This window comes from Haemorhous mexicanus, chromosome 3 (assembly GCF_027477595.1).
Source record: "Haemorhous mexicanus isolate bHaeMex1 chromosome 3, bHaeMex1.pri, whole genome shotgun sequence".
Classification (NCBI taxonomy): Eukaryota; Metazoa; Chordata; class Aves; order Passeriformes; family Fringillidae; genus Haemorhous; species Haemorhous mexicanus.
Window position 1 is genome coordinate 63,160,665 of NC_082343.1, and position 12,400 is coordinate 63,173,064.

The 12,400-nt window shown below is 38.2% G+C and overlaps 1 protein-coding gene across 5 annotated transcripts in view; it reads right to left on the reverse strand.

Annotated features, from left to right (window-relative positions):
- The window catches only part of LAMA2 (laminin subunit alpha 2), a 339,355-nt gene that overhangs the window by 13,312 nt on the left and 313,643 nt on the right, over positions 1 to 12,400 (reverse strand). For all 5 annotated transcript variants that reach the window (XM_059842130.1, XM_059842129.1, XM_059842128.1 and 2 more), the window contains 5 exons: positions 10,934 to 11,054; positions 8,499 to 8,717; positions 7,016 to 7,164; positions 4,026 to 4,202; positions 3,013 to 3,226 (listed from right to left, as the gene is read on the reverse strand). In XM_059842130.1, coding sequence (XP_059698113.1) covers positions 3,013 to 3,226; positions 4,026 to 4,202; positions 7,016 to 7,164; positions 8,499 to 8,717; positions 10,934 to 11,054 — 880 coding nt within the window. The remainder of the gene's footprint in view (positions 1 to 3,012; positions 3,227 to 4,025; positions 4,203 to 7,015; positions 7,165 to 8,498; positions 8,718 to 10,933; positions 11,055 to 12,400) is intronic.

Below are 12,400 nucleotides of genomic sequence, written 5' to 3' on the forward strand. Positions count from 1 at the left end.
ATGACAATACCATGCATATAATACCTTCAATTACATTTGAGCTTCCTAAAATTTAAAGATAGGGAATAACAACTGGTACTGGAAAGAATTGGAACATACATACACACGCTTTTCTCTGGCGCACTTTTACATTTTACATGGTAAAAGGATGTATTCTGACAGTAAATTTAGTCCTAGGCTGGTATATGTTAGTAAAGGGTCTGACCCTGACACAAGCTGCTCCCCAGCACCAGTAAACGCTGCAGTTTTTCTTCATTGCAGCAGGGTGACTGTAAGAAAGGGCAAGGAGTGTGGGAGAGTGTCCAACACCCTATGGTGGCTGGAATCATAGCACACACTGATTGCTTGCTAAGAACTACTTATAATAGTAAGCATTCCTTATGAAAAGTCAGCAAAAGGAAAAACAAAGTAGGGCATGTTTAAAAAATATCCATATTTTATTCACAAGCCTGTGTCCACTTTTGTTTTATCTAAGGACAGCCAGCTTTACAGCTTTCACCAGACTGTGCACTAAGCATGGGTGACCAGCCTGTATTAAAATATCTCAGCTTTGCTTTTTGAGTAATGGCCTTAATGTGTTCTGGCTGCTTAATAATCTCCCACATTACATGAGAGACTGAACTCTTCAGCTGCACTTTACTTCAGTCTTGTAAGATGTCAGGGACTTGACTGGTAGGTCAAGAAGCTCGGTGTGTATGGCAGTGGAAATTAAGAGCAGAAAAGGCCGCTGGTGGACTGTCACACATTCTCCATATTCTCATTTGCTGTATTAGCAATTGCAAAGAAAGCAATTAGTAGCAAAAGCACTGAAGCAGTCCCCACAGTTCACTGGATGCTGTTAATAACACATGGCAGAAATGCACAGATCAAAAGCGGGCGGTACCGTCACGGAGTCAAAGGCAGAAGGAAGGCTGGCGCTCTTCGTGTCAGCGGCAAGAGAGCCCTGAGGAGCAGGGAACAACGTGAGACAGAAGCAGCAGTTACCCAGGGTTGAGGAACACTCTGGCATTCACAGCAAGCAGCAGCAGCAGACTGTTGGCTGGTGTATTTCCCAACTGTCCTACTTATGGATCTTGTCTTGCCTTTAGTACAGGGTAGGTTTTTTCCTCGTTTGGGATTCAACTGCCCTCCCCTTTTACATGCAGATGGATGCATGTAGATAAAAATGGTCCTAAAAGTACTCAAACAGAGCATATAAGTTATTTAAGCCTCCTACATGAAAATACTTTTTTCTGCTGCACATTTTCCATATGCAGTACTTCTACACTGAGATGCTGTATAATCTACTGTAGTATGAGTGCCACCTTATATGAGTGTTATCTCATTACCAGATTGTAGTTACTTTTTTGCAACAGTCCCCTTACAAATACTTTGAAGAACTCATTAATATGAATGTAACAGTTATCCAAAAGCTTGCCTTATTTAAAATACTTTCAAGTCTTTAGCATACTGAAACAGTTTCATTATTTGCAAGACAGAAGAGGACTAATGGTGTTTTATTTAGAATTCCAGGTTTAAATTATCGCTGCTCTAGATAAGTGATATACAAAACTCACTTAGTTGGAATGGGACTAGTTTCTGATATTAATGAGTAAATCTAGTCCTCTCAATTTTGCTATTTCAAAAGTTAGTGTTTATAGTCTTCGGAAGTGTGCACTTACTCTTTCATGCTCTTCTGTGGTTTTTTTCTTTATTTGTTGTTAAGGTTTAATCAACAGATACTACAACTACATTCCTTCACAACAGTGAGTATTAAACTGGATAATCCTTTTTACCTTGTTGCCTGGTTCCTTATCTTTCTATAGTAGCCTTACTGTACTGCAAATTTGCTTTGAACTCCAAACAGAAAAGCTGCATGGGAGCCCTGGTGCTGCAACTACTCCACCTTGTGGGAACGAGTCACAGCCGCTGCCCCAGAGCATTGAGAGGCCGGTGTCTGTAACTGTGGGGCTTGGGGCACGGTAAGAACTGAGCTGGAGCTTGCCTGCCTTGAACCCAAGGCTCCCATTTCCATGCATGTGATGTGGAGATTTCAGTAATACCTGACAAGTCTTTCTAGATAAAACCATATATACTGGCCAACAAAGGTGGTCATATATTTAAAATAGAATTTAGGTTCTTCTCGAAACCATCTCATTACTATTGAAGTGTAAATTCCAATAATGCAAACAAGTTCCTAACTGGGGAATGTGCAGTCTTTTCACACCACTTTGAAACCTCACTCATACTAAACTATGTAACCTGCATAAACCTGTTGGTTGTATTCAGGTCTAACAAAATACAAATAATTTTCCCCTCAAAAATATGTTCTGGTGTATGCATTATTCATTTTGATATTCAGATGTGTAAACATACGCTTGTGAATGGTAAAATGTTGCATCAGCTTATAAAACTACTACACTTGTGAGACAAGGAGTTTCTTCCTTAAATTTTCTTGTATAAGACTGTTTGCCACTATCTCACTGTTTATTTCTGGTAACAACAGTTGAGCTCAATTTAGCAGTGACTGGGGTTTCATTTTGTAATTCTCCTGACTGAAGTTATAAAATTGCAGTGGAGGAATTGCCATATTGAATAGGCCTCCTGGTTTATCTTTTTCTTCATCATGTCACTGACATAACTGCTCTCATGTGCATCAGAGACCAGCACAAGAAATATCATAATGAAATGGATTTCCCACGGGAAAATTTCCCTTCCAACCCCAAGCAAATATTGCTTGGCTTACACCCTGAAGTGTAAGGGTTTACGGCTAAGCATGCAAGCCAAAGATACTTCTAAAGCTATATTGTTCTTTAAATTACTGTTGTGATAATCCAAACAAATGATATCAGCCAGTTTTCCATTATCCACAGGTTTTACTGACCTGAAACATGGTGTTCCATTTAAGCATCATGCTGAATTACCACAAAAATAGTGACAAAGTGCTTCATTATTCTTGATGAATAGCTTTTCAATTTTGCCTGGGAAAAGAAACTTTTCAAACTCTATCTGACTGAAGTGATTTAAACTTACAAGTGCTGACGATAGAGATGGTGTTGGAGGAGGAGAAGCAGGAGGGATTCTTGGCCCTTCTGTCTCTCCATTAGTGTCTGGTTCAGGCTGGACTAGAACTGTTGCACGAGTTGGTTTATCTTCATCCTCAGTTGGCCTAACTTCTGGCTCTAGTGTGGGACATCGGCCAATATCTGCATTTTCAAAGGACACGGGCTGAGCAAAGTCCATGGGGCTGAGAATACACAAAAAGAGCCATGTCTGTTATTAGTTTTTCTGCCTTTTTATCATAAAAAACAACTATATGCTGCAGTGTAATTTCACTTCACAGGACACAAAAGCCAGGACTCATCCTGCCCTGTACACGTAGGCACAGGTACAGAAGCAAGACACTTAAACTAGAGGTGATAGTGACCATTGGCTTTTCTTCCTACAGTAAGTGCAGAGACACAGGCATTCTCTTTGGCAAACTTCACAGGCCTACGTAGTTTCAATGGTATTACAGAGAAGTCATTTACTCTGATGTGGAATGGTAAAATCTTAATTTAGGTAAGTTAGATATGTGAAAGAAAGATTTAGATGGAAACTTTTTATAGAGGTTTTATTTTATTCACCATTGTCTTTCCTTTTACTCAAATGCTCTATCCAGATTACTGCACTTTCCACAAAGTAAATTGATTCCCGTGGCGGTTCTCAGAATTTTGACTTCTCTTGGAAGTCACCCTTACCTTAAATAAAGTGGTATAGCACACCATAAATACCTGTTATTGATGCACATCTTACTGCACCATTACTACTGAATTTCTCTGATTTCATGGACAAACAGACAGTGTTGGCTTGTCTGTAAAACAGCTCATTAATTGCATAGCCTACGGAGCACATACTGTCGACAAAAAAAAAAAGAATTGCATATAAAGAAAACAGATAATTTTCTAGGATTTCCTGCTAGTATGATTAGTTGCAACAATAAACTTTCCAAGGCAGTTCAACCAGATCTCATTAACTGAACGTTTCTTGGCATCGTTGAGACTTACGTGGCATTAATGACAAGATTCCATATACAGCCCTCAAATGGTGGTATGTTTCTGAGAGGTGCAGTCTGAAACTGAGAAGATGTACCCCCCACAAAGAGTTTCTTAACAGAGATGGGCAGGTCTGATGGCAGCCTCTGAGTCTGGACTTTGTCTTCATCGACTTGAACACTGAACATCCTGTGTAAAAGATTTGAAAGCAAAGAAATATATATTTTATGCTGGTTATTGCTTGTATTGAAATCACCCCCTTGCAAGCCCTGTTTACTCCTACACCAGCTGTAACAATGAGCAATTCAAATTATGTAATTGCCAGCTCACACTAAATGCATATTAACCACTAGAAGGGTTTCAGCTGCTGCTGGGCCTCCTTGGTAGTTGTTTGACAAAGCCTGGCAAAACTGTGCTGTGTAGGGGTGATAATGTCAGACTGTGGCTGCATAAGAAGAAGTGGTTTGTGGTGTGGCAATACAGACACAGTAAGGGCTGAGCTGGCTGTACTGTGATGGTAGATATAATCATCTAGAGCCCAGCAGGATGGGAACAGCACGGGGTCACATTTTGTTTGGACTCCCTATTTCCTTATTCTCTTCTTGCTGGGGCACAACCAGACTGCTCTGACTGCAGGATCAATGACAAACATACAGTACATTTTTTAAAGATCTCATAGCTTCTTCTGGGGGAGGTGGCAGAGGAGGAAAACTGCTGATTGTTCACAGTGTACCAGTATAGGTGCTGTAATTCATTCCAATGGGTATTTCACACGGCACAAGCAAAAGACAAAGCAGTCCCATGGTTACTGTTAAGGCTGAAGAGAGGAAGGTAGGAGCCTCTGCAGCACCACTGGCTGACTAATCAGTCTCTGGCAAATAAAGTCCCATTTGTCAACTGCAAAATTATATTGAACTCTGATATTCTTTCTTAACTATAATTACAAATGCAAGAAACTGAATATTGAAAAGAGATCTGTTTTCAAATACAAAATGCTTGGCCTTGTTATTTACATATCCTAGACAGAAATGGACAGTTACTTAAGCACCTGAAGTGCTTAAGTGCTGCACTATGTGTAAATTGTCCAGTTTCCTCATAGTTTTGGATGAATTAATTTCGTTTGGAAAGCTGCAGAGTAAGAAATGTGAATAATTTTTCAAAGGGTTAGTGAAAGCAGTTATTAAAAGACCTATCTTTCAGGACAATCCCTATGATATCTCCCAGTCCCTTCAGTGGTGGAAACAGAAGGAGAGGGATTTCTCTGGAGGCAGCTCATAGAAAAAGACTAATTTAGGTTTCATGAAGTGTCCCAGAGAGGACATTTCCCTTCTCTGCCTTCAGAGGAAGTGTGGGAAAGTCAGATTGTCAAGACTCAAGTTATCCTTTTTGTTGCTGCATTTTAGCCATGGCTAATCATCATAAACAGTTTGTGTCCAAGCTGATTTGACCCAAAATCAGTCTGCAATGATGCACATTAATATTCAACAATATAATTTTTCATAATTATATGGACAATTATCTCTCTGCAGAGTCTTCACTGGGTGTTCCTCACATTTTAAAAAACAAAGCTTGAGATCAGGATGAGCTGAGGAAGGGTTAATCGTAATGTATGTCTTTTCATATCCATTTCAGGCTACAAAAACTTCAGAGTTCAGCCATTTGTTTTGTAACAAAGCTACTTTGAAACCACAGAGGTCTCATCTGAACAAGCATCATCGCTGGATGGCATTGTACAGCAATTTTGTCATGATGTACTCTCACATGTACCCTCATAAGGTCAAGCTAACTGTACTGGCTACAGCACTGCATACAATAATTTACTTTGTTGTTTAGAGGTTTTTGTCATCTGCATATTTGTGTTCTGTCACAGTGACACTAAATGTATCACAAAATGCAGTCATTCATTTCCTAGAAAACTTTTTTTTCCCCAAAGCATTTATGGTTTGACTTTGACCTAGTCATCGAAGTAGAGGAGTCTTATTGACTGGAGGCATTATTTGTGAGAGTTTTTTTAGCAATACAATAGAAATTCAGTCAGAAAATTATATGGGAAGGAAAGCAAACTACAGAGAGGACAGAAGGGCACCTGGGGACTAGGCAGGAATGGTTGGTCAAGAAGGCTGCATTGTTGTGGGGGTAAGAGGGTGAAGTGGATAAGTGCCTTTTGTAACGTGCTGCATGTCACATCTTCTTCCTGATTTCTTTTAACAGCAGAGAACACTGAGTATAGTGCACTAATCCAACAAATGTCTGTACAGAATGTACACATTTGTATGTTCAAATGTCCATAATAAACCCTGCTTGGAACAAGGGCTATTCCAGGCCATAAATATTATTGTCTGCCTGAGTCCTATATACTACAGTAGTGTTGTTTCTAATCACTTTCTGAATGGTGAAGTGTAATAAGAAAGTTTTAAAATGTCTGAAAAAGAGCAAAGGAATTCAAGTGAAATTCAGTGTAAAACAACATGGTCTGAGAAGGTCTGTGATGGCTTTTCCTATAAGAAAAGTGGGACTGTGTTTTCAGTCTTTTACCATATTTAGCTGGGCACCACTGTGTCCAACACACGGCATCTCAAAAAGGCTACAGGCTGCTGTGCTGTTGCAGTCTGAACCCTTTGAAAATGGTATATTTCTATATGTCCTGAAAAGGAGATTTACTGCACCACGGCAGAATTTCTCACCCACAGATTCTTTTATAAATATATTTGAAAAAAATCAGAAGATTAAAAATGCCATTTCAGGCAAACACAAGTCTGGAGAAACAGGCTGGTACCCTACAAAAGCATGTAAACCCAGCTCTTCAGAACAATAATGACTGTCAAACCTACTTCTAAGAATTTCTGAAAAATGATGGAAAGAAGCTGGTTTTTTTGTTGGGGTTTTTTTTTTTTTTTTTGGCTCGGAAGAAGCATTTATATGGATTGCCAAAGCCATGAACACATTTGCTTTGTTGAATTAGCTGTGCTGTGTGGCCTGTAGCACTTATGGGCATTTGTTACCCTCCAGCTCTCTCTATCCGGATGGAATGTGCTCTGCCGTCGTGGAACTCGCCAGCCTCCGGTCTGACGGTGATCCTGTGCGGATCCCGGATCCCTGTGGAGACGTGCACTTCCAGCCGACCTCGGTTCAGGAACACGGCATAGTAGGCCTGCAAGGTACATGTTGGAGGGAAAAGCTAAGTTACATTTGGAAAGAAATGATTTCACTTATTTTTACATTAATATGTATGTTTTATTGTCTTACACTGGCTGTTAATGTGCTCAGCGTAGACAAGACACTGCTGTTTCAGTTCTGCTGCTGCTGCTGTGCTCAGACTCCAGCATTTTTATAATGAGGAAGGGGTAAAATGAGGTCATGCTGGAAAACGTCAACAGAAGATTTAACTCTCTATCTATTTACAGGGAAGGATGGAAACTAACCTACAATTCTTCTCATTTATGACATTACAAGACCTGGTCTTAAACTCATCAAGCCCTGAAGTGCATTGATCTCAGTTTGAGTTCTGTGCTTGGAGGGCTGGCAGATCATGCCAGTAGTTACTCCACCACCAGTATCATATTGTGGCAGATTTCAGCATCTAAACTCCAGTTCGTATAGCAATAAGAGGTCATGGTCTCTGTGACCTGAAGAGCTGGGAAATGGTGACGGAGCCCCTAACCTGAAGACAATGTCATCCAGATGAGCCTGGATTACAATGTGCTGTCCCTGGAGTGTGTTACTCTAGGGCACCAAGAGCTCTCTTCCAAAATAGCCAGAAAGGAGAATAATGAAATATCACTTCCCAGAAGCCCTGAATAAAGAATGCATTACCACAATCTGTTTATTGCTGTTGTAGTGTGCCTGTCTGTCAGGATTTTAATCATGATTTAATCAAGACTCGAATAATTTCTAACAAATTCTAGTAATCACACTTTTACCAGTCACTTAGACACTGTGGACTAATACAGCAAATTTGTATTTTATGAGAGAGAAGGAGAGGCCAAACCATTCGTCTTAAATTTCACATCAGTGATGCCAAACAAGGGGTTAATCTTCACTGTGTTCACCACTTTTTTTTTGTTGGTCTCAGGAAAGTTAGAATGATACTCATTTATTCTGTATGAACAGGACTGAGAGAGTTTCCAAGTATTAGTAGTGCATAAGTAGTTCTCAAAAGGAGTGAAGAACAGTATTTTCTAATACTTGGGTTTGGTTAAAAAAACCCAACATGGAATATAATACGAAACCAAATCTGCTGCTTAGCAAAAGGCAATGGATACATGACTGTAAATCTGTAAGAGAAACAATTTCTCCAAGACAAAAAATCCAATTCTGAGCTTCTATTAGATTCTCCATCAGATGAAGGACGACATTAGAAATAATTTATTCCAAATACCTGAATTTTAAGTTAAGCATAAACATCTGACAGTGTCTTGAAACAAACTCTGGCAGTTCAGTAGAATTGTTGGGGGTTTTTTTAATCTTTTGCCAGGTTTCTCTTACCTGTCCTGTCTGCCTGCGCTTTCTCTTCAGGGGAGCAGCTTTCCTTGCAGAGTGCCTGCGCTTTCTCCTGGGTGGGACAATTGTGCCACTTGTGCCAAACAAGATGATCCCAGACTCATTCCTGGTGCTGAAGGAGAGATTGATTTCTGTGCCCACATCAAAGGAGACTGGCTGCAGTTCCACAAAACCTGGTTTGGAGAAGCTGACTGTGTGAATGTTCTGAAGGAAGGAGAGGACAGGAAAGTGCCTTAGTAGAATTAAAAGCAACATTATGAAGGCACAGGAAGATTTCTGAACTAAAATAATAAACTATGTAAATATAACTAGTGTGAAAAGACGGAAAGTAATAATAAACATGTAGCAATTTACTCCTCAAAGTGTTCTGCAAACACTTTAGTTTATCTGTTTACATCTGGCATCATTATGGTATTTGTGGAATCCTGTCTTACAGGAAGGCAAAGTTCCAGCTTTATGTCGATACATCCTCTTGGATTAAAAACAACTGCTCAAGGTTGTTTTTATTTTATATATGTGCTTTCCATTGAGTTAATACAGTTGGAGTTTGCTTTTAAATCTATACAATAGGTAATAAAACCCAATATGAACGTAAACTATTATTTGTCAGATGTGCTGAGAGAATACTTTTCTTTAATTTTCATTACTTCACTAAGCACCACTGCTTACTTGGTTACTCAGAGTCATAAATGAAGCACTTGTTGCACATGGCCCAACTCTTCAGACATTGGTAGCCATTAACACAATTTAAAGAGTAGAATATGTCATCAAATAATAAGTCAGTGCATAGTCCAAAAGATTTTCTGTCAGCACTGCCAACTCATGTATTCTTCCAGATGTGGAAGACCAATCTTAGAAACAGTGACTTTTTCTAAAGTAGTCTGCCATTTTTGCAGTATAGCAAACATGTTTCCAGGTCTAGAAATAAAAAATTATGCCAGATAAAATAATTGCTGGTGCTGCCCACCTTTCTCTGAAATCTGAGGACATTTTAATGATTGAACACATATCCAGTCTTTATCCTTTACTTTTGCTTCACTCTTTAAAAATTTTCTTACGTCTGGTTTTATAAAATTAGAATATTTTATTTATTTCCTCAAGAAAAGGGTTAATCCAATTAGATTTCATACTCTGAAACCTCAAGGGTTACAAAATAATGTGAAAGGCAAAGTACTTCCTAAGATTCATAGCAACAAAAGAAAATGAACATAACTATCCTTCTTTCCTGTTTCAGAAAGAATATACCAGAAATCAAAACAAATATGAACCTCCCTATTTTTTTCTGAAGCCAAATCTGTAAGATTTAAAAGCATTTGAACAATTGGCTTGTTTACAATTTAGCTTTACCACAAACTTGAAAATATGGCTCTCATAACAAATCTAGTCTAATATTCCATCTGAGAACCCTACTGTTGTGTACTTTTGCTCTGATCAAGGCCAAAAGTACAATGGATAAATACAGCAAAATGTGGCCCTTGTCTTTATTTTGGCCCAGCCAAGTTCCAGTTGCTGTTCAAAGTAAAGTTTTAATGTTTTGTAGAAAAAAAAAAAAACATTTGGAGAGCATCAGATTAACAACAGCTCATTTGGATTTACTGTAAAGATATCTGATATGGAATATCAGATGTATGGTATATATGGCATCTATCAGTATATGATATATATGGTATTGATGGATATCTTCCATCTGCTTGCAAAACTATCTTATACAGTAGAGATTTCCAGGGAAGAAATACAAACTATTTATTGGGACACAAATGTCAGTCAAAGTATTTTTTTGTATAAAAAGACTTTTCCATGGAAAATTACTAAATTCTCTCTCAAATTTCAGATCAGATTCCTTGAATTCTATATGCACAGAAAGACTGTTAATTGCAAGCAGCAACAACTGAAAATAGATGCATTTAAAGCTAAAATAACAACACCAATTTTGCACATTCTTAGTGATCAGTAAGAAATGTGCCTTCCAGCTAATGACACTAAGTATTCATTTCTGAGGTTTCATGTAGTGAATGACTTTATAGTAACAATTTAAAAAAAATGAAATCCTTGTGTTTTATGTGCGTCAGATTTTTAAAAAAAATTTGTAGTGTTGTCTATGCTTATCTTAATTTATGTCAATAATTACCATTTTAGTCAGCTGAAACAAAGCTAAGCAGTTCAGAAAATCCTACCCTTTAGGGATAGGGATATCACAAGTGGCCAGGGATACTCTCCAAGAAGGCAGGATATGAAAAACTGGTCTACTTGCTGATCAGACTTACTCATCTTTCTTCCTCTTAAATGTAACTGTTTGGATTTTAAGGTTAGATTCCCATCTAAGGAATGTACCATATACAATTAATCTACTATGCCATAAAATCAGAAACCAGAAAACATTTATAAACATTAAGGCCAAAATACATGGAAATCAGACTAACCTCTAGTGTGCATCCTTTGGTTAGACCAACAAAGTCAGGACTGCTCAATATGTTATAGGGTGTCCTTGAAATTTCAATGTCTTTGAGGCAACCTGTGTATTTCTCTAAGTTCACTTCAGGCCTAAAAAACATTTAGAAGTACAACGTGTTTTCAAAAATAGAGTTTAGGGAGAACAGTCAGCCAGACACACATATGTACACTTTCAGTTGCACAGATGCTTGATTTCAATTTTTATTTTAACTACACGCATACACTTGAATTCGTGTTGCCTTCTACAATCTATCAGCACACACTGCACTCTGCCTTGCATCACTCAAAGTTATAACAAGAGGTTCATCTCATCTCCAACTGACAGCAGTCCCCTTCTCAATTTTTTCTTTCCTCTTTTAAGGTTTTTTGGTTGGTGATTTTGTTTTCTGTGTTTTTCCTTTGATAAAGGAGAATTATCACCTTTGGTGTTAAAAGACAGTGAGCTATGAAATAAGGAAGTTGTTGTTTCTTGGGCAAAGCAGAAAGATGCAAGCTAGGAAATCATAACAGTAAGGAGAGATTTTAACTGGAAGATGTTTTTCATTCCTCTTTTTGCATGCTAGATCCAAAGAAAGAAGAACTTTAGTAGTGTACAAATATTTGCATAAAGTTTTTGCCCACAAGCTTGAGGAATGCAATCAGGTGGACTGACATTTATATTTCCAGTATCTTTCTTATGAAAACTGCTGCATATTTTCTTAGGACACAGTAATACATCTGACTTTTTCAGGCAGTTGAACAAAACAAAGCACTTGGGTTTGTTACAGAATGTAACCATCCATCCAAAACAGGAAAATATTGTAATGGAATACAAGTTCCATGTTTGACTCATCAGCTGGCTGATGAGAGGAAATGAGAAACCCCTGAAAAGTAATACCAAAACTATCATGCTTGGTTATAAAAATATGATTTCCCAGGCCCAGGTACACCAGAGTGAGACCATAACTTCTGGTAACATCTGAACCAGGTTTGCCAGAAAAAGAGCCTTATAAAGTCACTTCAGAAAAAAAGCTGCCATTGGTACCATGGAGAGTAAATCCAAAAAGGAAAAAAAAAATACTATTTAATTCACTAAAAAGTATTACCCATGAGTGTTTACTGGAGTATCTGAATAGTATGAACAGCTCAAAGAGAGAAAAATTAATTTGGGAAATAAATATGGACTTAAAAGTGTGGTGGGTTGGAGAAGGGGGGAAGCAACAACCACTTCAGCTCCCTGGAAGGAAAATAAACATTTTAAAGACTATTAATTACAAAATAAAACAAATTTGCACAGATACTAATCAGCTGCACGTTTTGGCACTGAAAGCCATTCTTTGCATTATAGCCAACTGAGCAAGCGTGATGTATTCTCTGGCAAATTAGTACTCTCTGCATAAGTTAAAGCAAGCATCTGGTTTACTAAAATGATCCATATGCTGCTTTAGTTACAGTCA